Here is a 25,952-nt window from a genome sequence, read left to right as displayed (position 1 = left end):
ATCAATAGAGACTTGCCAATCGTCACACAAGTTTTATTACCAGCCAACCAGTGACATGTGACAAATGACAATAGCTGCTGGAGATAAAATTGAAGAAAGAAATTGAGAGAGGAGGCAAATTCTCCAAATTTCTCTCTTCCTCCTCTCCAATATAACTCAGGGATTCAAAATCACATGCAACGATGCTTAATAACAGGGTAGCTTCCTCAATGACGTAGACAAATATTTGGATTTGCAATATTTTCAGACATTTATGTATGGTTCAGTACCGTTCTTTACACTTTGAATGAACGTGGATACACAATCGACAATTACGTCGGTATTATTTTTTGAAGCTTGGAAAATCCAACCGATGCATGCAACCTTTGTCTCTACTCTACATAACATGTGCAAAGTATGCATTTCAATTACCACTTGCCTTAAAAATATCAACAGCGAATATGAATGTCATGATTGCAACCATAGTTTAGTCACTAGAGCGTACAATGATGACGACATTTCATACACATGAATGTATGAAATGTATGAAGAAGGTATGGACAGAGTATCTCATATCCGGTCTGGCTGATACTTTTTATTTTACTATCTCGCCGACCAACCACGTTATGCACGCTTTGCTCATGATTACTTCTTGGACTTGACCTTACACTCCTATGTTTGTCCGTATACGTTATTACGCTAGCTTAAATGGTCAGGTTCAAGATAAACGATTATTTTCGTTCTCCTAAGGTACTCATTAACTACAACGTCCTCGGAACAGCTATCAGCAAAAGTTCATGATGCCAATCACACTATATAAAGTCGACTACAACTGCAGACGACCTCTCAATCAAGCAAGTGCTGTCTGCGGAATTAAACTAGGTACGGTTACACACGGATACAGTTACCTGTGCTAATAGCGAAATGGAAACAAAAGTCTTAATTTTCCTCGCCATCCTCGGAATCGCTGCATCCTTGCCGCAGTACGGACATGGTGGAAGTAAGAAATCAAGCCGAATAACTGATACTAAATTTCTTGCAAAGTTTAAAGAGAATCTAATCTGATAATGTGAACAGGAGGAGGCAGACACCACGGAGGATTCGGTGGTGGTCGATACCCTGGAGGTGGAGGTGGGTTCTACCCTGCAGGAGGGCAAGGCTACTACCCTGGAGGACAAGGCTATTATCCTGGAGGAGGTTTCGGCGATCCAGGTTTCGGCGGAGGTTTTGGCGGCCCAGGATTTGGAGGCCCAGGTCAGAGCGCGTCCTCTGCGAGTGCGAGTGCTCAATCCGCCAATAATGGAGGAGGTTGAGAACACAACTTGTCACAGATTATCCAAGTTATCAATCGTCACTGATGTTGACCATCTCTGTTGATGATATGTAGGATTTGGACATCCAGGAGGTTTTGGGGGAGGTCCCGGCTACTTGGGAGGTGGACCAGGTTTTGGCGGAGGATCGAGCTCATCTGCGAGTTCCAGTGCTGCCTCGAGCAGTAATCCTGGTTTCTTTGGGGGTGGTGGAAGCAGTTCTGCCGCCGCTGCAGCGTCTGCATCGTCCGGAGGAGGAGGTTTTGGTCGCTAACTACTACGCATCCATTACAAATATTGACTGATCTCCATTGTATAAGTATTGGACTAGGAATGTAATACCCGTAATTAACAACTGGTCCACTTAAAACCACTACGGCACCAGCACAGATGGACCACCCCCATCCCAAACTAAAGTATCCCAAACACATGTAAATTATTTATAATCTTCTCAAACTCGTACAACTCATTTCAATAAACATAAATTTTATTTACATATTTATTTTTAATTTTGGATAGAACAATGTCAGCCTGTAAAACATGAAAACAAAATCAAAATTTCACATCCATTTATTTTTGTGTACGTTACTTTTCGTAACCAAAATAGCCGACCAGTAGCGGCGCATCAACTGATGGGACGCCATTTGAACCATTTTATTATTTCATTATTCGAATTATTAACTGCTTACATAGTATTTCTACTACCTCTTGGTGGCATTTAATAAATAAACCACCAGAGAGAGAGAGTCAAATGGCAACCTAAAAAGGTTTCGGAATCGAACGGCGTAGGAACAATGGAGGAGAAGAAAAGAGCATTTTGCTCCTGGCATTTTCTTGTCTCAAGGAGAAAAAGTGACCCTCTTTAAATCTCTCAATCCCATCATCATGATGAATCCCTATGTATTCTTCGAACCACTAAACCACCATCTCGAATCCCATCCATATATTTCTGAGGTCCCATCCGAAGTATCTCATCTGAAGAAGTATGAAACCACTTCTTTGTCATTAACCACGTAACCTCTATACACGGAGTTTTAAGACCATGTTTTTGTGGCTATGTTTTCTAGTACTCTCTCACACAGGTCTCGATCTAGTATGTATGTGCAAGCATGATAGATAATAATAAGAAGGATGAATAATAATATTCATTATTTTATCACCAAACCACGTTCACTTCTTGTATCATCATCAACTTTGGTTTTATTACTCCTTTCGTTGCAAGCAGTAGTTGTGCTCTCCGCCTCATCGTCATCGCCACACACTCGTCATTCGCAGAGGACAACAGACCAAACCTGCTGCTGCTGCTGATCAAGCTGATCCAAATTTATTTTATTTCACCGTCGTTGTTTTTTTAGTTCTGAAAATTTTATTGTTTCGTGATGGATTAATACAGAGAATTTCACCGACGGAAACCTTCAGCAATAATCACGTGAGCGCTATATATATTTCCTAAATTGTCTGGGTGTTTTGATAAAACATAGATCGATGGAAAATACGGTAGTATATAGTGTTATCTTATCATAATAATAGCTATGTCAGTTAAGGTTTCATCGGTTGCGTGCGCATATAAAATGTCATTTTTTCGAGCAAAGTTTGTGCTCACGTGTCGATTGAGGTGACAGGTTTTTCTAGTTTGTTTTTCATTCTTTTTGCAGTGCTCAAGAAAGAAAATTTGATCTACAAACTTGGGTCATCGACTAGTAGAGAGTAGAGAGACTGATATTTACTAGTTATCAACCACAAATATAACCTGGCTTAGGAGAATCGTCTATCCGGTCGACCAAAAAGTTTTTGGCCAGTCTTTTCTCGGCGAAATATGAGCCGGGAGGTGAAGGGTTGAATAAGAAGAACGTCAAGTTTAATACACTCCGTACTTTCCCAAATTCAACACATTCGTCATCAAGAGGGAATAATCAGGCACCAGAGTTTCAAAGGTGAGTTGATACATTTCCAATTTTTTGTCATATGTAACTTAAGTATAGCGTTTTTAGGGGAAATTAGCAAGTACTCCGTACTACATATATAATGCATTTAAATAATCAGAATCAGGGATCGGTATTGCGACACAATAAATTGCCGCATAACGTTATAAGGGAAACCAGCCACCCTTTTAATGTTTGGTAGTGGAAGAGTGGTGATGATTAAAAAGTGCATAGCACATTTGAAGTATTTTAACATGTGATAAATGAGATTGCCAAAATTACAAGTTGTCTTGGGTGTACATTTCTATTTCACTTGTTGTACGCTGTGATCTAAATCATTGCGTTAATGTTTATTTCCTGTTGAATGTATAATAATCAACAATCCTTATTTAATAATAATAAGCATTATTCAATCATTCAACATACAACGAATCATACAAATATTATCGTCATTATTTGAAACTACCAACCCAATTATTATGTACTACAAGTCAGCAACAGCAGTACATATATTTAAAGAAAATTACTAAAAATGGGTGCTACAAATAATGTGCGTCTGATTTAATTGTAAAGGTTATGTTGATGCTTAGAAAAGTCAGCAATGTAATATATAGGAATAAATATATCTGAATTAAAACAACCATGTCGTCCGATAACTCTAATTCTAATGTAATATATACCTGTACGGTGTGTGCATATACATATCTTTAAATTTTTATCATGGAGCTGATTTTTACTCCACATTTTCAAACATCATCAATTAATTGGCATCAAGATGTATGGCCACACAAGTCATGCACTGGCATAATGACAAGCAACAATAATAATATTATTTATTATGCATTCCACACGCGACCGGAAGGAACCAGGAGCAACTTTGGAATCGGAAGCCAATTTAATGAATCAGAAAGGCTTACAAAAATTAGATGCACTTTTTGTCAGTTATTCACATAACGCAACCGTTATAGCTGACGAATTCGAGTATACAATTGTATACTCGAAATGACCTTATAATTAAATTATATTACTCTAATTATTCTTAAATCTCACTTGCTAAATAACTAAGATCAACAATCTAATGACAAACTGCATCCCGTTCCTTCCACCCACCCTAACAAACTGTATTTTCCATTGCATGGCATAACTTTGGATCATTCTTAAGTCTAAATTTAATGCATATAAGTACATCCGGCATTTCTAGAGTCTTGACTTCCTGTTGGAAGACTGTTTTTGCACATTTATATTTTCTCCCTCGTACCATTTTTAAATTCACATCGATTCAATTTCTATTGGACGGAATTGACTATCACGTTCACATATTATTCGCTGCAATAATGGTATGTTTTTAGTTTGCTTAATTTATCGTTTAGGCGAACGAGGCTTATTAGTATGTGAAAGTTGATTTATCACTGATGGCGATTGACTGCTTTTTCATTCAGATGTTGATCAATCAAATATTGGCTTTTCATTATGCAGGTTTTCTAATCCCTCCCTACTGAATTGCACACAAAAATATACTTACACGCTTGTTAACAACCAAATCACTAATTATAAATTTTGTTGTAAAATTTCCGTGAAAGTTAAAAAATCTAACTAAATACGCCACTAACTTGTAAGATGTGCAAAACAATAAAATATTACTGTTCACCAGAGTATTCGAAATTTTAGATTTACGAATCAAAACCAATTTCACAGCACATTACATTTCAGGAAAATAAACTTTAACGAGACACACACATTTCTTTCATGAAATAATACTGATAAACTTCAATCCCGTTTATCCTTTTATGTTTTTATTTTCAACTCCTGAGACGTTTATTCACAAGCAGTAAATCTTGAACGTGATCTGGTCCTCGGATATTTCAGACAGAAAAAAATGCCATGAAAGGATATAATATTTTATTTGTCCGAGTTTATTAAATTCGAAAATTGATGAACACTAAAATGATTCGCCATGCAGGGTCTACTCGTCAAAATTTTCAAATAATAAAGTAATCAAGTCATTTTTGTACCAGTTTGCAGAACTATTTCACAAAGTGGCAAACTAAGCAAACTTAGTCACGATTATTTTTGCATTGCTTGAAGTTGGGTCTATTTAGGTTTTCGTTCTTCCTTGCGCGTGGTAATGGAAAAATGGAATAACGTGTTACATGACACAGTTTGCCGTTTACCATTATCATGATAATCATGAACTACCGTTGCATACGGGGGATATATTTTGTTAGAAGATGACAATAGAATTAAGTGACTTCAAGGTAGGCTCCATAATACTCTGATGAGCCGAGTGCGAGACCTTAAAAATTTGACTGAAGCTAAGGTTAGGTTGTAAATTTGAATGTTTGCAAAATGCATGAAAACAATCGAGTGTGTGTGTAGTCATCATCCACTAACTAACTGTGTTTGTAAGAGGTTCACGTGTCATGAGTAGTAAATTCATTGCCAAACCTCTGTTTTAGGAAGATGCGGATCAACTACAATTCTTTGTGAATCAATGTAATGCGTAAATCAAATAGTTATAATCCTACTACAATAAACGTCAATGCAAAATATAAAATTGGTTATTATCTATATGTCTCCTGATTCACTTTGTATTGTACCTATTGTCTATTCTATAGTATGTATTTAGAAGACTTGTTTGATACACTGATTACTATAATGTTGAAAGTTGGAAAGATTTCATTTTTCTTAATGAGTCAATAATCATAATAATACTACTAATATTACTAAATTACTAACTAAACTAAACTAATTACTAAATAATATTTTATTACTAAATAATAATAATAATAACACAACATGACAAGAAGAATAATTACAATGTTACTTGTGAGGTGATAAGACTTCTTGGAGCTCTGTTTATTCGAGATTACGCTGATGACATGCAGAGTTTTGGCGAGTTAGTAACTTGATATTATTTTAGTTTTTTTTGTGGTGATACAATATACCTTTTTAAACAGGGTTTAAGTTGTGAGACAAGTTAAGTTGGCTTCTCAGGATCATTTTTCGTGTCGTATAGTTTCAGTGTTGGAACTTGCGTATCTTGCAGATGTACATAATATGTGTATATGCAGTATATGAACTTTAAGCAAATGCGAAAAAACAGATCATCTTTTTGTGTAATGGGTGCACTGTGTTGGTTTTGGTTAGGTGGCACGGTTAAAGGAATCCGATACTACTGATGGATTACAATTTTTAAATTATTATGCATAAAGTAGTTCATGAATTTTGGGGTAACATATGCACAAGATGAAATGCTTCTACATATTTGCAATTAATTTGCGTTTCATGAGTAAAAAATAACAAACTCGAGCTGGTCTGAAAATTGGTCAGTCATGATAATTTACTACCTACAACTTTTGATTAAAGGGAAGATTGAAGAGCGTTTCTGCCCTTAATGTGTTAAATCAGAGTTTGTTGTCGGCGTTTGACGGGTGTCGAATGTGTTCTATGAAGTGGGACGAATTCAGGTCATGATTTTTTACGGCAATCTTTATTCCCTTTTAGTATTATAATTGAACAGAGTGTGGCCTGATTATTTTATTAACTCATTTATTCTTTTGGCTAAGGTGATAACTTGATTTGTAGAGATGAAATCAAATGTCAAACTCAAACTGCAAGACTTGTTACACATGAAAACCACCGCCGCCCGCTCATTGCATGATTAATATTTCACAGCTATGAATTGCCTGTTGTTATACGAAATTTTTCATTAACAAATTCAATGTCAGATGAGGTGGAATTGGAGTTAGCGACAATAATACCGTTAAAAGTAATTGAAATTGGCATTTTGACTTCGCCTCATCTTTGTATTTGTTCTTGTCATAAAGTTGAGATATTCCGTTCGTCAAATCATCCAACTCGACCCTATCATCTATACATCTGCATTTATTTATTTCGTCCCACAACACCACCTACCTACTTATCCGTACGCTCATTTTAGTCGGTCAAAAAAATCTCACAATCTAAAATCATCGGTTACAAGCATATCTATAGATGAATGGTTCTAGGGTTGAGCTGTTGGTGTTAGAATTTAGTTTGTATCTCGAAATATTGTTGATGTCACAACTGTGCATGCATGCAAATGTAGAACAGTTTGTTTTACGCATGGTAATAGCTGTAAATTGGAGTAGTTAGTAATGGAGGAAATAAATCTAGTGCTAAAATGTTGACAAGATTTATCAGTAGTTTGGTGACTGGTTTATATAGTAGTGCTGGTGGTTCAGTGGTTGTCTGGTTGTCTCGATCGTGTTTGGGAGGGAGGAGCAGTTTAAAAGTTATTTGACAAAAAAACTACCTAATGAGTTATTATGGCAAAGACCTACATACAGCCCTCAGTTAAGGGTGGATGGGTTTATGGATTTAGCAGCCGAAGCTTCTGTTATCATCGTGCGAATTGAACATGAGACTTCTCTCTCAGTCAGCTTATTACATTTGCCCAGTCAGGCTTTAATGCAATGATTTTTGAGAATCGACATACATAAGTACTTACTCTATTGCTCACATTTACATTATTCGCTTGTTATTATTATGTAGTTGTTTATATGCCATGACACTGACTTCAAGTAAACTAATGATGTTTGTATGTTTTTTAATTAGTTTAATGTGGATTGCAGTAGTAGTGACTAATCCAACCTCCCAAAAACTGTTGAATATTCCTTACATACAGTGCATAGACATATCCTCTTAGTAATTCTCGCTTTAAATACGTTTATTTATGGTGAAATAAGGTGATTATGTCAATCTAGTCCTAACAATTTAAACTGACTTACTTGTTCAATTAGAAGCGACATGACAGAAGAACATGACATTATCAACTATGCACTATGCATGCAAACTGATCAAAGTTGCGTCGTTTGTTGCGATGCCGGGGTCCGGTTAGTGTCATTCTCGTCTTGGTTTATCGCATTAATTCTTTCTGATCATCATGACTTCTTGCAGATGGTCAATTATGTAGCTCTTCGCTTGAAATAGGCTAATGGCATACATCTGTAGAATTGCATGTCACATGATATTGCCCACTTATCGATCTCGGTCTATATATATTTGACTCTGACTGGTTTATATGCATCAACTGAAATACTTATTTTTCCTTCATGTCAGTTCAGCGGATTTGTCACCACTAACAATCAGTTCAACCATTACCTTTTAAAACACGAATGCTGGTTGTAAGCCTTGCATATTTGACATTGTATGAATGACATTGAGAGAGGCATCATATGAGAATAATACTTTTTTTGACTGCGCAGATTCGCAATTATGGCAAAATTGTATTCCACGTTAACTTCAACGAAACCATGTCCTTCTAGGGATTAAAAATTCAGTTTTGTCAAGTTGAAGAGAATGGCAGATTATTTGGTATATTAGTATGTTCATCTATATTAGGTGTATGTGTTTATATTCTTTTGGCAAAGAATGTCACGAGAAGAAGGAACAAGGTGTGTACATATAAGCAAATAAGAAACATATAAATAACTCTATACATACATGTACTTACATGAGGGACCCATCCTATTTCAAGGGTAAATATTAACTTAATTTTCTATGAACTTCGTTATTTGAGCAAATAGTTGCTGGACCATATTTTATTCAAATTCGAAACACTGTGTAAAATAGTAATTCAAAGTTTCACGATTGCATGTCGTATTTGGAGATGGGATAAGTATTTGAGTTATTATTAAATACATATATGTATTGCATATTACTATTGTACATATGTATACATATTATTGTTAATTGACCTTGCTGGCTGTTTTGCCTTCATGTTTGAGATATGCGTGAATGAATCATGGCCGGCATTCTCACAAGTTGGTGACTCGGAATATTTTAAATGTAGACCTGTATAAATTGTACGTACGTATGTATTTAAGCTATTAATGACTCAGCATTATATTTAGGAATTAAGAATGTGAAAAAGTTGAGTATAGTTACAAATATTCACATTAGTTCTTTATTTTTGATTCAAATAGATGGGGAAAGAAAAACGAGGACCACTCGCTCTCGAAGAATGGGCGAAGCAATTGATTGACCGATATCCAGGCGTTTCTGTTCGGAATATGACAACCAGTTGGTTAGTTGTGACCACAATTAATGTAAATAATTTGTTAATTTTCTTAAAGGCGATTTTTTTTTGTTTTTAAAGGAGGAATGGAATGGCTTTCTGCGCCCTGATCCACGCATTTCGTCCAGACTTGATGTACGTTCTCTTTTTCACAGCTTGCTTTTGTCTCTTTTGGAAATGACAATAAATGTTATTAGCTGTCTCATTCTTCGCTTCCATTAATTCTCACCATGTACTACTTGTTCCTCTCCCTCTTTAGTACTGGGTGACCTTCGATCTCCAATTTTGAACTATACGATACATCTCTCCAAATATTACTATTATTCACCACGCATCTATTTCTTATTTTGTATATTACGGTGGGCACATAACGTATCACCAAAGCCCTAGTCATGTCTCACTAACTAATTCTTATTTGTACATCCATAATGTCCGTAACAATAATTCTCCCAACTAATTCTTGTCAATGCGAAACTTCCTAATTTGAAAATTCTGTATATGCTATATGGCTTTCTTGTGAATTCGCTAGGATGCATGCATATGTTTTATTTGATTACAGAATGATTTTTTTTAATGGTGATTATTTTTGTTTACAGCGACTATGACAAACTGGACCCTTCCGATATAATCGGAAACTGCTCTTTAGCATTTGATGTCGCTGAAAGCAAATTGGGCATAGCGAGTTTGTTAGGTAGTACAACCACATTAATAGTGCTTAATTTTCATGTCGAACAGTAATTAATGCGAGTGATTCATTATAACTTGTTTAAATATTTCTCAGATCCTTTAGACATGGTGGCTATGCCATGCCCTGACCGACTTTCCGTTCTCACCTACGTGGCCCAATTTTACAATGGTAAATCCATTTCAGAGCATTACTTTTTTAGTAAAAAAAAATTATTATATAGTTGAAACAATGTTAACTAATTTTAGCATTCAAAAATTTGGAAGCCAAATCTCGGGTGTCACCTCCGCGAGATGAAAATGATGGCCTCAAAAACCGACCAAGCGAGAAGTCTGAATCTTCGAGTCCCGACAAAAAGGTAATATATTTCTTATGCATTATCTGTAGAGTTAACTACTACTACGCAAGGGGAACCCTAACCATTCAGATTCTCTCAAACATTTTTTGTATTCACAAATGTTTGCACATTTCTTTTCGTGTATGATATTTTCTGGCGTTACACGGTGTATGTGTACAGGAGTTTAACAAACACGCCTCACAAAGGCCGGTGATAATTGGTTTTGTGAATGGTATACTACAACAACAATAATCACTTGAGCTAATATAAATCTTTCAACATCTCCTGCAAAGTCATCGCCATTACAGTCTTTAACAGCTTAACTTAAATTCTATATACATCTTTCAAGAGAAAACTAAAAATAATGTCCTCTCTTTCAACATCACTTTCTCTTGTATTATTATTCAGCAAATCCTTCATGAACCTTCCTTACTGTGCACCCCTAATACTATAATATTTATTGCTGTAAATTTCCAGCACTGTAACCTACAAGCAATAACAATGCTCTTATATACAATATTTACCAACTGAGTATTTAAAAAAACACGATGAACAATGTCGTATAAAAATGTCTTGGCCACTTCCATCTCCTCTGTCCTCCTTCGTGCAATATTGGGAACAGGCGAGTGACAATTGCTGCTCTCAATTATCCGTGTAAATCAATTACTGAACTGTGAGAGCATGCATGTATGCATTTTGTATGTATAGTGCGTTGCGTATGTGTGTACTTTTGTGCATGATGCTATAACTTTCTGTTTCCTTGTTTGATTGACATGACTTGGACTAAGAGACATACTATGCATACATATATGTAAGTGTACTTCTACAGCATGCTAAGCAGTCTATAATAATTAATTATATCTTTGTAGTAATGTGGGTATTAGTCTTGTTGCATTTGTAATTGTCCTATTGAGACTATCGTAGATTTAAGAATGTAGGCTTTTGCGGCTATTTTATTTCCAAATTTAGTTATAAATGGGGAACAGCAAAACAATTCTGTCTGAATGAAATTTTCTCTAGTGCATTTTTATATTGAGTTCGCCTGTTGGCCTTCATTCCTATGTACAACTCATCATATTTTTATGTACACGTGTACTATGTAGTAACTTTAATTTTAGGTATATTTTTGTGAAGTGATTTTAAAAAGACAGCTTAGGGCAGACAGAGCTTCACCAGCAGGTATCGACACTATGGGATGTCTTCCGAATCAGAATCCACTTCCTTTCATGAATCTGTGGCTGTTGGTCGTGATGCATCTATTGTTGCTGTTTCGCATAATGTGAAATGTCTCTTAAAAAGCCACAGCACGTCTTCCGCACGATTAGCTAAACGAGACTTGATTTGACTGTCTGTTGCACTCGGTCGGCATCATTATAATAATAAGGCGTTGCATTATTATTTATCTTGTCTGGGACAAGCCTGTTATTTGATGAGAACAAAGGCCACTTTCTCTTCCGTTTTGAAAATTATTTCAATCATTATCAGACAAACACACTGTGTGACTGATGATTAAGTATGTACTTGGGTCTATCGGCGGTCTGTAGGATTGTCGATCGTCGGATCGTCTATATAAATATGCACTTCTTTAAACTATTATTGTTTTGCTAGTTAAGAATCAAAATAATGCATATATTTAATAAAATTTGTCATATCCAATTTTCAATTTTATAGGGTGATACAGTTTGCATATTGTCGTCTACAATAATTTTGATCTCGTAGTTGGTTGTATAATGCAACTTGCATTAGGTCTGTAAGATTTTTTAATCTTGACAAAGTATAATTTAATGCATCACTTATTTGAAAAAGTTGATACTCAATTTATAATCTGCAAGAAGTAAACTGATTACTGACTAATACCGTCAACCGTCATTGATAATTTTAGCTTTTACAAATTGTATTTGTGTGGCCTAATTATTGTGTTGTGTTGGTCTATTGTTTAGAAAGAGGCTTTGGTAGATAGTATTCAGCTTAGTTAGATGGTTGTAACACTTTTCTGAGAGGACAATTTGAAAAGTCATATTGTTTTTGCAAAAATCACATAATTAAGTCCCCCAAGTCTATGTCGTCCATTGTTGGAGGTTTGAAGTCAGTTCGTCCTGGGGGATAATTTCCATTGGCACGTGCGTGCACTTTAGCTCAATTTCGGTGTTCATCCTATTCGTGCAAGTATACAAGTGATTGATGACGCTATGTTAAATGTCAAGTAGTAAAAAGCGTGTCATAGTTGAACTCAAGCTTAGAGGAAAGAAATTGATGCTTATCTCATCTCTGCTTGATATCTTATTACACTACCATTGCTAACTCTATAGCTCGTCGGATAACTATTAATCTCAATGGTGTATCAGTACAGTTGGACATTTTACTTTCATCTTATTTTTCATTGCTATTTATTTATTAAGTTAAGTTTCTTGTACATTAAAAAACCCTCCTTTTCACTTTGACAATAACCTTAAATAAGCACAGTAATTGACTAGATGACATTACACAAGGGTTCGGGATACTTATATGCATTACGTAACAGACTAAACGACATTATTATTCTAATTATTTTTGTGTGTATATGTATATGTGCAACATGCTGCGTGTATACTGCACTTACATGCCTTTTTGATGGACACGTTTTATTTTTGTGCTTATTAAATGTTTCCGGATGTGCGTTGGGTGTTCACAGGAGGACAGTGTGGACATGATGGGCCAATTCAAGCCTGAGATCATTTGTTAATTCGAATTCTCAAAATTATCAGGTATTCAGAAGTTATTGATTTATTTTTGTTTCATCACTTCTCTTGCAGCCATTTTTTGGCAATTATTGAAGAATACTCAAACGTTTGTTACAATAATGACAGTGTTAGCATAAAAAATGTAGACAGGTCAACACACTGATTTTCTAAGGATCACAATAAAGATGAGTTTTAATAATTTCTGTTGCAGATTATCACAAAAAGAAAGAATGAAGTGGACGAAGATGAGATTATGGATAAAGTTAAACGTACCATGCCCAAACATTCTGTGCTACTAAGCTCAGCAAAAATGTGTTACGAGTGTAAAAATCCTGTGTTTATTTCGGAACGCGTAATATTCATGAAAAAGTTATACCATAGGTCTTGTTTTTGCTGCTCTAAATGTAAGAATCCATTAAATCCGCACATAGTAGACTTATCTAGTGACGGATCTCTATTCTGTTTGGAAAAAACTTGTCATGCAGAGCTTTTTAAAACGACCATCGAGAGTTCTTTGAACAAATGTGTGCCTGATGTAAACAATGTGAGAAATGAGAGTGATCACAAGCGTGAAGATGCAAATCTACCAAGTGATTCAAGTGCCGATATTCATAATAATGCGTCAAAACTTAATTTGCCTACTAGTGTGAGTGTAGATAGCTCAATGAGATTTCGTAATATTGTCCAAGACGAAGATTCCCACAGCCAAGGCGATATGCAAAATATACTTCAAGGAAAGGAACAAAATATTCTGCCCACACAAACTACACCTCGAAATACCAAAAAGTTTATGGATTTTGCGGGTTCTTTATATAACAATAGCGACCTACAAGTGTCAGCAGAAGTAGATAACCCGATTCCAAACAGTGGTGATCTTACTGACAATGAATCAAAGGCCTTTACTGAAAAAGACAAAGAAAGTAATGATAAGGAAAGCATTTTAATTCCACAACTAGAGATCGCGGAAGAAAGACAAGAACAAGATACAGACGAACAAGAACAAGAAGCTGGCGAATCAATTTTAACTACAGAGACGAATGATATACAGCAACAACAGATTGAAGTCACTCAAGAAAATGAACCGGAAAATGATAATAATTTGCTAGTGTTGAAAAGTGCAGAAGAAGTCACATCAATCCGTGACAAAGCCATTTTAACAGTTGCAGATCAATTTAAATTGAATGTTAAAGAAGCCGGACAAGTTGAAGAGGAAGAAAATCTTGAACTAGAACCATCCTTGACATCAGTCATTATTGTGGAAGAAATTAATTCAAACCAGTCGTTGGAAAATCATTCTGTAGAAGAGATTGAATCTGTGGAATCGATTGAATCGACAGAATCTGTCATTGTCCATCCACGCATTATTGAACAAATCAATGATCAATCAGTCAATGATACGAGTACTAACGATTCATCTACAAACAATCCGTTCGAAGAAGAGCAAACCAGCTATTCCGAGAACAGAGTAGAGCTGGATTCATTAGCGGGTACCCCAAATATGGGTACCAATCCCACTCCAGTACCAAGACAGCGACCTCCAAAACCTCCACCACCGAAATTTGCACCTTTGTCTCCGTCTCCTACACCCAGATCTCGAAGTAGTCAACAACCTAGTAGCAGTAATCGTAATAGTAGAAGTAATATGGAAGACCCAAAATCCACCACCGAATTATGGAAAAATAAAAATTATTATCCAACCGAACTTAATCCGTTTGCATCAGAGGAAGATTTACCAGAGAAAGCAGCGAAAAATCCGTTTGAAGATGATGATGATGATGATGACAATAATGATGAACCAACGGCTAAACCTCGTAGTACCACTCCAAGCAAAGAAATTAATAACAATGGAAATATGGTAAAAGATTCACCGGCGCTTCCTAATAAAAATGCTGCCAATTTCAATGTGCCACCACCTCGGCCACCACCACCTCAACCATCGCCAAGAAAAGTAGTCATCCCTCCAAAAGAGTATAATCCATTTGAAGATGACGATGATATCGGAAATTTCGACCATGAGCCATCGAGTTCCTTTTATGCAAAGCCAACAAACGACGATGAAACGAGCTCTATTAGTAGCAAAACCAGTGACCTTAGTAGTATTAGTGGTGTCCCTACACCAACTCCTAGATCTCTAAATGCAAGTGACACAGAGGGAGGGACAGGTTCAATGAAAGTCCGTTCTAGAAAGTCACGTAGAGCTCCACTCCCACCCACCATCATGATGACCGGGTCACATGAGCAACCTGGCATGGATCTCAGCTCAATAAAATTACCGGAAGAAGAAGCTCTGGGAAGTAATAGGACGAGTACTCCTGAGAAGAAAATAATCCCTGCATCTTCCAAACTGATGAAAGGTTTGAGCACTCCGTCCCCTCGAGATGGAGGAACAGCCACCACTCCACGAAAAAAGCGTCGTGCACCGCCTCCCCGACGTCGTGTCGAACCACTACCTGAGGCATCCATCAAGACTGAATTTGCTGACCTAGAAATAAAACTGAAAGAGTTGGAAAGGCAAGGAATTGCGTTGGAGACAAAAATCCGATCCCTCATGGAAGAGACGGTAAAATGCAGATACATATATGTATATGTACACACATATTATTCCCTATTATTTGAACAATGTTTATTTTTATACCTCGTACAGGATGAAGGGGATCAGGAATCAGAAAGTCAACGCAATGACCCAGCAGAAGTTGATCTGGAACGTAGTTCTGCTGCAAACGGTGGTGTTGACGAACAAGTAGATGAAATGATGATTCAACTTTGGAGCATTATCAACGAGAAAAACGACATCCTCCGGCGACAAACAGAGCTGGAATATCTACGCAGGGGACATCGATTGGAGGTGAAGACTCTGACTATTGTATAATAGGTTGAAATTATCACACATATATATGTTATTTTGTTGTATAGGAAATGCAATCAGAATTGGAGTTTAAGCTGAGAATATTAATGGACACCGCAGAAGATCAGAAAGAGCCAAATCAAGAAGATATGGAACAAGCACTTCTTCAACAGTGAGAATTTTTAAATGCTACTGATTAGTTTAATTTTTTTTTATCATGATAATTCCTTAATGAATAGATTGCTGAAATTGGTGGATGAACGGAATGAAGTAGTCGGTAAGTAGTTAGAAATGCATTATTAAATAAAATATGTGATTGTATAGTTCAACCTCTTCCTCTCAGTTGATTAATTATCCTTTATTCTTAAATTTATCCAATATTTAGAGTGGCTAGACTATCACCGACAACAGGAAAGAGAAGAAGAACTTATGCTTGCCAAATCAATTACCCAATTTTCAACCTCCAAAACTGTAGAACCTATTCCTGATCAAATCGCATCCTCTTCAAAGTCTAAATCTAAAGAAAAGAAACTCAAAGAGAAATCGAAAGACGATAAAGAGAAGAAAGATGGAAAATTAAGACTTGGAATTTTCAAGAAAAAACACAAAAAAACGAAAACTATCGAATCCAGCACTGAACCATAAAAAACACGACCAGTGGTTGAGGTTCAAGCTCCTTCCTGGATATCATCATCATCATTAATTTCAATCATGCAATAATCCCGCAAGAGATGTGAAAAATTTCGAAACAAAAATGAGTAACATTCCTTATTTACATTGTAAGTTACAAAAATATGTCATTCCATATTGTCTTGTAGAAAAATTACTATTACGATATCGTGCTTAGATCTTTTATTATATTTTTCTGAAATTCTTACATCATTTGTATTTACCAAAAATAACATTGTTAAGTACATGATTTAAAAACTTTTAACTGATACTACTAAATACTTTGATATATGTAGCTTAAAGAATACAATAATGTGTATGTATTGGCATATCTTAATAACGCGTCCACAAAGCAGTAAATTCTCGTTCTTGAATGTTGCTTTAAAAATTATCAGTACTCATCTTAAACAGACTGTACGTATTATCCATAAATTTTAACACATTTTTACTTTATTAGACTAGATGAGCATATTTTTTTGGAAACGTGGAAAAATGTGCAATAATAAATAAAATATAATTTTAAAACCAAATTACGTGAACCAACATTCTTTGTCATTTTTGTAACCTATGCAGTACTTACAAGACATACTACACAAGTTGCCACCACCAATTGCTGACGCATTTTGACAAAAAATACATTTCCCATCAATCATAATTATTGTTAATTAAACTAACAATGCTACACGACTTTCATCTCAACATGATGAAAAGTAGGAAATCTGAATCATAAGTTATCACCTGTTTGTGAACACACACCTGTGCACAAACTTCATTTTTATGCAATATGAAAAAAGCTAAAATCATCACTACACATAATGTGTTTTGATGTAACGGGGATACGGGTTACTTGTCGAATCCTATGTCGTCGAAAAGGTAAGTCGTCTAAATCAACTTGTCGAATGAAAAACTCGTCAGAAAGGCAAGTCGTCGAATTTAGGTGGCATGAAACTCGTCGAATTTCATGTAACATTATTACTGATTTTACCTATATGAGTTCACACGTATACACAATACATGTGCATCGTGGGACGAATATACACTGCGGACATTCCAAAATATTCAAAATATTACACAGCAGTAATTCGGAGGATTGTTTTGTTCTTTTTACCCTTATATTTTAGACTAAAGATGTCAAATTACTGTTACGAACTGTAACTTAGCAAAGAGAAACTTAAATTTGAAGATAAGCTGTTCTGATGGATTTTGAACAAGCTGAGATAAAAGCTGTACACGACACGTTTCCAGACTCCGTACATCACGGGTGTCATTTTCACTATACTCAAGCGTTGTTTAGGCATTTGACACCCAATTTAAAGAACCAGTACGACCAAGACGTTACAATGGCATTATTAATAAATATTTGGTCTCGCATTTGTTCAGCTCGATGATTTAAGAGTGACATTCCGAGAATTAATCCGATCGACTTGAGATTTTGCACAAATGTAGTCTGGGTCAAATGAGGAGTTAAGTTCGAAGATGGGCGAAATCGGTCAAGTGGTTGACCGGTGGGGGTCATATAGGTGGGTGGGGTATTATGCATCAAAATTTCAAAATTGACGTAGAAAGCTGAAATTAGGTGCAGAGGTTGATAATGATTTCTAATGAAGGAATACAAAGTAAAATTGCAAAAATTTTCATCTGGAGGGACCCTAGTGACCCATACCGATTTTTAAAACTTATCCAATCGAACTGAAATTTGATACACAGGTTGTTAATGACTACCAATAGAAGAATATGAATTGAAATTGGACACATATTCACCTGGACAGACCCTATGGGGTGACCCATACCAATTTTTCAAATTCGTCAAATCGAGCTGAAATTTGGTAGACAAGTTGGTAATAGCTCCTAATGAAGTAAAATAAGAAAAATTTTCACCTGGAGGACCTTATTAGGCGACCCAATCAGGTGACCAGGGAGAAAAATATGTGTGCACCAACAAATGTATACGAACCTAGTCACCCGCGTGGCTGGAATTTGCATATGTTGCGTCTAATATTACTAGGATAATATCCTGAGAGTTTTAGGAAAAACAATACACTCGTTTCAAAGTTATGGCCACAGTCGATACTGGTGACCAAGGGAAAAAAATGTGTGCACTAACAAAAATTTAGTGATAGTGGATAAATTTTAGTATATGGGTTACTAAAGGCTCTTAATTGAACAATTCGAAGTTTAAAAAATTTTAATTTGGAAACAGATTTACGCCTTACTCGGGCTATATCAAGTCTGCACTGTAGGTTTTTTAGTTATGTTCAAAAAACCTACATCGGTATAGTATACGATCCACTAATGTTTCCAATACTCTTGTGGAATGTGCACCAAAGTGTATTAGATAATATTTTCAGAACCAATAATGCAGTGGAGGCCTGGAACAGGCGGTTTGGCGTTCTTGCTGAGAGTTCTCATGTAAATGTTAATTTATAAAATTATAATTTATATTTAGAATCGTATTTTATTCAGAAAAATACTGTCGACAAGTATTATTTTCGACCACTTGCCCAAATGACGAGTTACCCTTCAGACGACTCGTCCTCGACGAGTTACTCTTTCGACGACCATGTTTTCGACGAGCTACCCTAGACCCGATGTAACGTACTCAATTCTGACATTTTGGCATATTTGCTTAAAATGAACAGGGCCCGGACAAAATCGTGTTACAAGCTCAAGTGCAATGATACAACTTGATAATGAATTCCTCCTTGGCTATATTTGATAATAATGCATTTCTTCTTAAACATGGACAATTGTCACAATTTTTTATTTCCATAAATGTCTTTGGTATAAATACATGAACCGAGTTTTCCTACGACTTCACTCACACGTCAACGTTCCGTGCATGTAGATACATAGATTGAAGACTATCCAGACGAGCCAGCCAAGATGAATACGGTACTTTGTCACTTATTTCGTACAGATATTCTGAATTCTTGTTACTGAACAGATATACTGATGATGTGTGTGCAGTATTGTTTAATATTTATGTGCAGTTCCCTGTTTGGGGCCTCTGTAGATCAGACCCCACCCACGGCAGCCGATTCTAAAGTAGAAGATCACCATGCAGACCTTGCTGACTCCATTCTTCCCAAATCCGGAGACCTCTCGCCTTGGTCTTATTCTGACCCGTATAATTATACGATAACCTAAATTTTACCTATTTACTTATTTTGGTTCATCATTTGTATAACAACATGTATCATTTTTCCAAGGTCCGATATGAAACTCCCACTTAAATCAGAATCACAAAATTTTCAAAGGGGAGGAAACCAAAGACCAGAGGCCACTAAACCTTCAGTTCTCTCAGGAATGTTGCTTCCGCCAAGGCAGAAATATTGATTGTTTTATCATGAGTTGGTCACATATCACATTTCAGATACATTGTCGGATGGACATTGGATAGCGTCATTCACATTTTTATAAAGAGCCATAATTCCCTTTGTAATTTATAGGAAAATTTCGATATATTTTATTTTGAGCCGTTGGCAAATTGATATTCAAGGTTCCAATTTGATTGAAAATGTTGATTAAATAAACTTAATCGGTTTGATAATCGATAAATAAATATCTATGGCATGTACAGTGTAGTAGTAGCTTCTATATATCACAATCATCACTATGGACTAATTTCACTCGTATTGCACATGAGTTATGTGTGAAACACATTTGTGCAAATTTGTCTCATCAGTCTGAGTTACATCTGCATCTGAATAGTAAATGTATGTTTATAAACCTGCTTGACCAGATTGTCGTCAATTTATTGTAATTACTGACTGCAGCGTTAACCTTGCACTCAAACCAAAATGTTTTCCTGGTCTTCCCTAAAAAAAAGACTTGGCAATTCATAAACTTTTTCATGAACAGGACAAATTATTAAATATGTGTACTTCACAAACTGCATCACGTACATTATGCGAATTTTAATTTTCTCACAGCCAGTGGTCTAGTGAACAAATCAGTAAGTAGTATTTAATTGAATCTGCGAGTGAATTTTTCTATCAATGTAAATAAATTTGTAAGAACAAATTCCCAAGAAATTTAAACTGCTTTATATAATACTATTCAACCTAACCCTTCCACTTTGCAGCATTTTACTTCTTCCAATTATGGATGTGCTTCATCTGCGTTAAATGCATATGTAGCAGGGTTGAATGCAAAATTAAATGGGCGAATGGTAAGAGTATGAAATCAATTTGCCAAGAGGTCTTAACAGGGTGACAAGTTAAAGAAATCTAAAATCAATAATATATGTATGGGGAAATTGGCTTTTCTAATTTTAATGCAATGAAGATGTATCCTTTTAAATATTGGTCAGAGGAACAACAAGATTTTTTCGGATGGCATATACTGATCGTGAGTCAAGTATTTCATCAGTATCAGTTTTTATGGTCTTACCCTTGCGTATTAGAATTATGGGCACAGTTACCATTTATGTAGGATGGGCTAATGTGCTAAGCTTTTTACGAGCACTTCATGGTTCTCAGTTAATTGTCAAATAAACTCTAATCAGATATAAGAAAAATAGCCGTAGTGCTATATAATTTCAGCCCTGGGCTCACATTAACCGGCAAAAGTTCAAGTACCCTTCTTTACCCTTTCCAATGACACCCTCCTGACTTAAATTGGGGTTAAATTGGTAACCTCTGACCTTGAAGCTAAAGACCTACAGCGTGCATTAACGGATTTGATATTGTTTTTCATGCATGTTCTCTATATTCGATTCGTTTATTCAAATTGCAACGTTCATTTGTAAAATATATTAGCTTCCCCCATTTACAATATGATGCAAGTTGCATCATGCAACCATAAACAGTTTTCCTGACACAAATATTGGGTGAAATGAAATCTTGTCAGCTTAATCAGCTATGATCCAGAGAACAAATATTTATTTGTGAATAGTTTATTAATTAGTCAGCATTAGAAGCAAACCAGTTTCATTAAGATTTACAAGTTACGATTCGTTAGAGTGCGATCCTCCTCATCCAGGAACGCAGTAAACGCCACATTACATGCATCTTGTATAAAAGTGTGGGTCAGTATACAAATGAAGATCGAGACTTTGCAGAAATGAAAAGCGATCAATAAATTGCACACATCGCGAATCAATCACGTATTTATATAGGATGTTAGGAACTAACAATAGTATTATATGATGAGTACCTAGCATGGCATATAGTAATCATGATAGTAAGGTAGGATGGGGTTCAGGGTGTAGATACAGTTTAATTCCGCATAAATAAAATTGGTCAAGCGCTAAAAGTAGTTAAGGTCGCCAGTCTATACATACATGTTATAACAGTGCTCGTGAGGGTGGGGTGGGGAGGTGTGTTTGGAAATCTGTATAAAAGTCATAGACTGACGCATGAATCTTCACACATCTTATTCAACTCTTTTGCATAACAATCACTCGAGTTAATCACTCAACAAAATCAAAAAATCAAAATGAACTCTGTAAGTGTTTCAATTTAATAATTTGTCCAGACAATTATCACAAACATTTCGAAAATCTTAAAAATATCTGAATTTAAAAAATATATGTTTTGTAGTTTGTTTTCGTCGTATTGGCCGCCGTCGCCTCCGTGGCGTCTGCTGGACTTCTTGCTGCTCCAATTGCCTACTCTGCTCCAGTATATGCCGTAAGAAGATTTTTTTCAAACTTCATAATAATAGATTTTAATTAGTTTTAATTTCCAGGCACCAGCCATCCGAACCTATGCCGCTGCTCCCATCGCCTATGCTGCTGTACGTCTTGCAATACAGTTCACAGATGTAGTAATTCGTAGACTGGTTTCTTAATTGACATTCAACAATTAAATTTACAGGCACCAGCTATCCGAACTTATGCCGCCGCTCCCATCGCTTATGCTGTATGTAAAATCTTCGAATAATTTTCTGCTTTCACTGTCTTAACTGTGAATTCAAATTCCTAGGCACCAGTTGTCCGAACTGTTGCCGTCGCCCCAGCTGTCCGAACTATTGCCGTCGCCCCAGCATACCGTACCGTTGCTGTAAGTTTCTTCAATCCTGAAACACACGAAGTCCGATAATACATAATTGTTCACTTATACACATAATGCAGGCTCCAGCTTACGCTTACGCAGGAAACTTCGGATATGCCGTTAGTTATATTATACTTATTACAAGTTTAATAGTTAATGTTAATATGGCAAAAGTACTAATATTTTTTGAATATGATTTGTAGGCACATGCCCTCCGATCTTGGTAATCTCTGGAGACTCCCTATGATTCTTGTTTAGCTATGAGAGTTCAACTAGCTCATCGTTTTGATATACTTTTTATACCATAATACCAGATTAAGCTCAAATTATTTGTATGATTTAATTGGAAATGGGTTGGAATAAAATTTTGTCGTATAATTCCTGATAAATACATGCATTCACCAAGAACAAAATAACTTTACCTTAATTTGATTTACGTAAAAGTCGTAAATTGTTTCGTACAGATGAGGAACCAGGAAAGAGCTTTAAAGCTTCTGTGTAGGCTTCAATAGCTAAATCCTTCTTTCCCCAACGATGATATAAAACGCCTACAACAGCATTTAAGGTTTGAATATCGTTCAGAGATAGAATACATACACATGAGCATATAAATTCCTTGATAATGTCTTTTTACCCAAGTTGGAAAAATATTTTGCCGGAGTCTTTTGTCCATTTTGAGTAGAAATTTCAATTGCTTTGGTAAAATGTAATCTAGCAGTCTCAAAATCAGAAAGTTTTCCCAAAATATTCCCCATCAAAAAGTGTAGGGTGTCACTTTTTGGAACGGATTCTAGAGCGGCCAACGCAATTGCTTGTGCATCTTGCAATTTGTCTTCTTGTTCCAACAAAATGATACGATTAATCCAACTATGTACATGTTGTGGCTTCATTAATGTTGCCCTCTCCCAACATTCTAAAGCTGCATCATTATTTTTCATGTCCATATACTGCTCAAAGGATCAGAAATTTAGTTAGTGGGCAATCGATGGTTACTTAACTATCAAAATAATAAAGTTAAGTTACCAAATTTCCTAAATTATATTCACAATCTGGATAAACTTTTCGGAACTTTAAAGCATTTTTATAACATACTAAAGCATCAGATTGATTCTTCTTGGACAATACAATTCCGAGATTCATCCATGCAGCAGCAAAATCGGGCCTGTGTGTAAAAATTAGCATGAATATAAATTAATTATTGAGAGGTCAATGTGACGATTGATTTTCTATAGTTGCTGTATACTTTAAATGAACAGCTTTGCTTAGCCAATATTCAGCTTCCGTCTTATTCTTGCTTCTCAAAATGTTGCCTAAGTTGTTCATCGCCTGATAATAGTCGGATCGAAACGTGATTGCCAGTTTATAAGATTTTTCTGCGCTATGTGCATCTCCTTTGTCACTGTACATTGTACCGAGATTGTAATGGATTTTTGCATTGTTTGGGCAAACCTGCAAACAATTATTAGTAAAACACGCTATACTATGTTTTTTTTATAATTTTTTTAGTTAAATGTATACAATGATCATTAAATGTTAAATTAAATTTGTTTAGCAAATTGCATACCTGCGCCCCTGATATGAATAAATTAGACTGGTCACTCCACTGATGGGATCGGTGAATAGAGCGAGACATGAGTATCACAAGGACAAACATGAAAATTTTACCACTTCCTTTGGCGTAGATTACGTAAGATATTAAAAGTGCGAATCCAATAGACGGGAGATACAAATTTCTTTCTCCGACGACAAACCCGACGGTGAATATTAAATTGGACGAAGGAAGAAATGTAGCTCCAAATAATATACAGGAAACTAGAATAAAGCTGTAAAGTTAAAACAGATAATAAAATATGGACCACAAATAATTACGTCTAGATATTACAACTATAAAATACTGCTTACCGATTTTGCAATGATTTCATTAACAATCTACAGCAGCAGCCAATAAATAGTAAAATTGCAAAAATTCGAATATCACGGTAGGAATCGATGAGCTTGATACAATCTCCAGACCAATCATAGCATAACCAAATCGGATTTAGCAAAATATACACGTTCATACTCCATACGTAGACAATACTGCATATCTAAAATTTGAACAAAGGTAGTTTGTGAATCTATTGATACCAAATACATTTTACATTCTTAAATATGTACCATATAATGGCTTACTTTTGTAAAATATGACGAAGCAAAAGCGGGTGGATTGTCAAATGGCTGGAACACTGGAGATCCACCTTGAAACCACAATCTCCAAATTACAAACAAGCCTGATCCAAGCACTGCGGCAGTATACTGCAAACATTTTCTTCTGGAGAAATCAAATCTATCCTTGACCATAAATTGTAGAGATACGCAAAAAATCTATAACAAAAATTGAGCCTTAGCAAATTTCATTTGTTGCAAGCGATTAATAAATATTCAATTATGTATAACTCACAACCAGGGTGATGGCAGTTTCTTTAAACAGAGATCCAAGAACCGAGAACATTGTCAACAATAAATAACTCTTCCATCCCATTTCTTCCGGAACAAATAGGAATCCTAGCATAAAAACTAGTGCAGAGAACAGCTAGAAATAAGAGGAAACCATAAAGATATGTATGTATTAGTATTTGTCTTTTTTAAATAACTATGAAATAACCCTGTCGCACTTACGTCTGCCCTGCCTACCACTCCTCCTACTGGTTCAACGTGAATCGGATGAACGGCAAATAACAGAGAAGCACGGAATGCTATGTTTTCCAGTACTTCAAAAGTAGATGACCGCTTCATTGGAGACATTCCAACTTGTAAACACTTTATCAAGAAGAAGTAAACCAGGCCGCAGTTCAGACCATGAATAAGGAGGTTTTCCAAATGATACCCAAAGGGATTCAGACCCCACATCCCGTAATCAAATCTTGACACATAACAAGTTCTACAATTAATATCAATTATGCATTGAACTCAACTTACCTGTACGTCAAGGTTGTAAATGGCCGGTATGACTTATGCGAGTGGGGGTGACTGATGTTGACTCCTGGAAATAAATAAAGTTTTGCGTAGAGTTGATTTAATTTAATTAGTTATCTGCTTCGTGAGTTTCTCACCCCAAAAATCTCTGGTGAATGCATCTTGGATTGGATGTTTGTGGGAGACGACACCATTTTTGACCACTGCTTCCCCATCATCAAACACAAAGGTTCCCCAGAGGGTGGGGTACACGGAGAGACAACCCGTAGCGAAAAGTAGACAGAACTTTAACCAGTCGTTCCGGCACATGTGATTCCGACTTATTTGCATTATTCATTATTATGCACTGTTTTTATGTCAAGTATGAAGATATGCATAACAGTAATGACATTATTGTATGCATGAGTTGGCGGAGTGGCTGGGCGGGTAGGGTTTTCTGAGATGGTGAATTCCTACGAGAACCTTCTTCTGCTGGG

General features: G+C 36.0%; 4 protein-coding genes across 6 annotated transcripts; 3 read left to right on the top strand and 1 right to left on the bottom strand.

Annotated features, from left to right (window-relative positions):
- Nucleotides 1-745: 745 nt before the first annotated feature.
- On the top strand, nucleotides 746-17,050 carry LOC110845555 (MICAL-like protein 1). 3 transcript variants are annotated; one of them, XM_035849002.1, is made up of 14 exons: nucleotides 746-979; nucleotides 1,057-1,233; nucleotides 1,367-2,718; nucleotides 2,945-3,223; nucleotides 9,178-9,278; nucleotides 9,351-9,404; nucleotides 9,866-9,960; nucleotides 10,051-10,125; nucleotides 10,203-10,312; nucleotides 13,223-15,571; nucleotides 15,656-15,856; nucleotides 15,925-16,028; nucleotides 16,096-16,133; nucleotides 16,242-17,050. In XM_035849002.1, the coding sequence occupies exons 5-14, from the start codon at nucleotides 9,178-9,180 to the stop codon at nucleotides 16,499-16,501; spliced, it is 3,387 nt and encodes a 1,128-aa protein (XP_035704895.1). In that variant the 5' UTR covers nucleotides 746-979; nucleotides 1,057-1,233; nucleotides 1,367-2,718; nucleotides 2,945-3,223; the 3' UTR covers nucleotides 16,502-17,050. The 3 variants fall into 3 exon arrangements, with proteins under 3 accessions (XP_035704895.1, XP_021947684.1, XP_035704896.1); XM_022091992.2 differs by having other exon boundaries at nucleotides 1,057-1,287; XM_035849003.1 differs by lacking the exons at nucleotides 746-979; nucleotides 1,057-1,233; nucleotides 1,367-2,718; ... (4 more) ...; nucleotides 10,051-10,125; nucleotides 10,203-10,312 and adding an exon at nucleotides 10,352-13,035.
- Nucleotides 904-1,563, top strand: LOC110845556 (glycine-rich cell wall structural protein 2). Its single transcript, XM_022091993.2, has 3 exons — nucleotides 904-979; nucleotides 1,057-1,287; nucleotides 1,367-1,563. The coding sequence occupies exons 1-3, from the start codon at nucleotides 904-906 to the stop codon at nucleotides 1,561-1,563; spliced, it is 504 nt and encodes a 167-aa protein (XP_021947685.1).
- A 4,787-nt stretch (nucleotides 17,051-21,837) lies between the features above and the next one.
- On the top strand, nucleotides 21,838-22,912 carry LOC110845949 (cuticle protein 16.5). The gene is made up of 7 exons (XM_022092508.2): nucleotides 21,838-21,973; nucleotides 22,069-22,158; nucleotides 22,217-22,264; nucleotides 22,345-22,389; nucleotides 22,453-22,530; nucleotides 22,602-22,640; nucleotides 22,725-22,912. The coding sequence occupies exons 1-7, from the start codon at nucleotides 21,965-21,967 to the stop codon at nucleotides 22,746-22,748; spliced, it is 333 nt and encodes a 110-aa protein (XP_021948200.1). The 5' UTR covers nucleotides 21,838-21,964; the 3' UTR covers nucleotides 22,749-22,912.
- LOC110845948 (protein O-mannosyl-transferase TMTC4) lies at nucleotides 21,960-25,938 on the bottom strand. The gene is made up of 12 exons (XM_022092506.2): nucleotides 25,614-25,938; nucleotides 25,480-25,543; nucleotides 25,180-25,423; nucleotides 24,962-25,093; nucleotides 24,694-24,885; nucleotides 24,424-24,608; nucleotides 24,086-24,344; nucleotides 23,765-23,970; nucleotides 23,545-23,683; nucleotides 23,156-23,468; nucleotides 22,944-23,069; nucleotides 21,960-22,546 (listed from the first exon to the last, which is right to left on the bottom strand). The coding sequence occupies exons 1-11, from the start codon at nucleotides 25,804-25,806 to the stop codon at nucleotides 22,945-22,947; spliced, it is 2,052 nt and encodes a 683-aa protein (XP_021948198.1). The 5' UTR covers nucleotides 25,807-25,938; the 3' UTR covers nucleotides 21,960-22,546; nucleotide 22,944.
- Nucleotides 25,939-25,952: the final 14 nt, after the last annotated feature.

This window comes from Folsomia candida, unplaced genomic scaffold (assembly GCF_002217175.1).
Source record: "Folsomia candida strain VU population unplaced genomic scaffold, ASM221717v1 Fcan01_Sc003, whole genome shotgun sequence".
NCBI lineage: Eukaryota > Metazoa > Arthropoda > Collembola > Entomobryomorpha > Isotomidae > Folsomia > Folsomia candida.
The sequence above is the reverse complement of the archived record's forward strand: the minus strand, read 5'-3'. Positions and strand labels throughout refer to the sequence as shown.

What these genes read in the sequence shown, in the direction of transcription:
- LOC110845556 (XM_022091993.2), top strand. Translation starts at nt 904, where the DNA reads ATGGAAACAAAAGTCTTAATTTTCCTCGCCATCCTCGGAATCGCTGCA. An exon ending in GCAGTACGGACATGGTGGAA is followed by an intron (nt 980 to 1,056) that starts GTAAGAAATCAA and finishes TAATGTGAACAG; the next exon opens with GAGGAGGCAGACACCACGGA. An exon ending in ATCCGCCAATAATGGAGGAG is followed by an intron (nt 1,288 to 1,366) that starts GTTGAGAACACA and finishes GATGATATGTAG; the next exon opens with GATTTGGACATCCAGGAGGT.
- LOC110845555 (XM_035849002.1), top strand. Translation starts at nt 9,178, where the DNA reads ATGGGGAAAGAAAAACGAGGACCACTCGCTCTCGAAGAATGGGCGAAG. An exon ending in GCATTTCGTCCAGACTTGAT is followed by an intron (nt 9,405 to 9,865) that starts GTACGTTCTCTT and finishes TTTTGTTTACAG; the next exon opens with CGACTATGACAAACTGGACC. An exon ending in GCAGGGGACATCGATTGGAG is followed by an intron (nt 15,857 to 15,924) that starts GTGAAGACTCTG and finishes TTTGTTGTATAG; the next exon opens with GAAATGCAATCAGAATTGGA.
- LOC110845949 (XM_022092508.2), top strand. An exon ending in CCGCTCCCATCGCTTATGCT is followed by an intron (nt 22,390 to 22,452) that starts GTATGTAAAATC and finishes TCAAATTCCTAG; the next exon opens with GCACCAGTTGTCCGAACTGT. An exon ending in CAGCATACCGTACCGTTGCT is followed by an intron (nt 22,531 to 22,601) that starts GTAAGTTTCTTC and finishes CACATAATGCAG; the next exon opens with GCTCCAGCTTACGCTTACGC.
- LOC110845948 (XM_022092506.2), bottom strand. Translation starts at nt 25,806, where the DNA reads ATGCAAATAAGTCGGAATCACATGTGCCGGAACGACTGGTTAAAGTTC. An exon ending in AGCAAAGCTGTTCATTTAAA is followed by an intron (nt 23,684 to 23,764) that starts GTATACAGCAAC and finishes TTTTACACACAG; the next exon opens with GCCCGATTTTGCTGCTGCAT. An exon ending in AAAATATTTTTCCAACTTGG is followed by an intron (nt 23,070 to 23,155) that starts GTAAAAAGACAT and finishes ATGCTGTTGTAG; the next exon opens with GCGTTTTATATCATCGTTGG.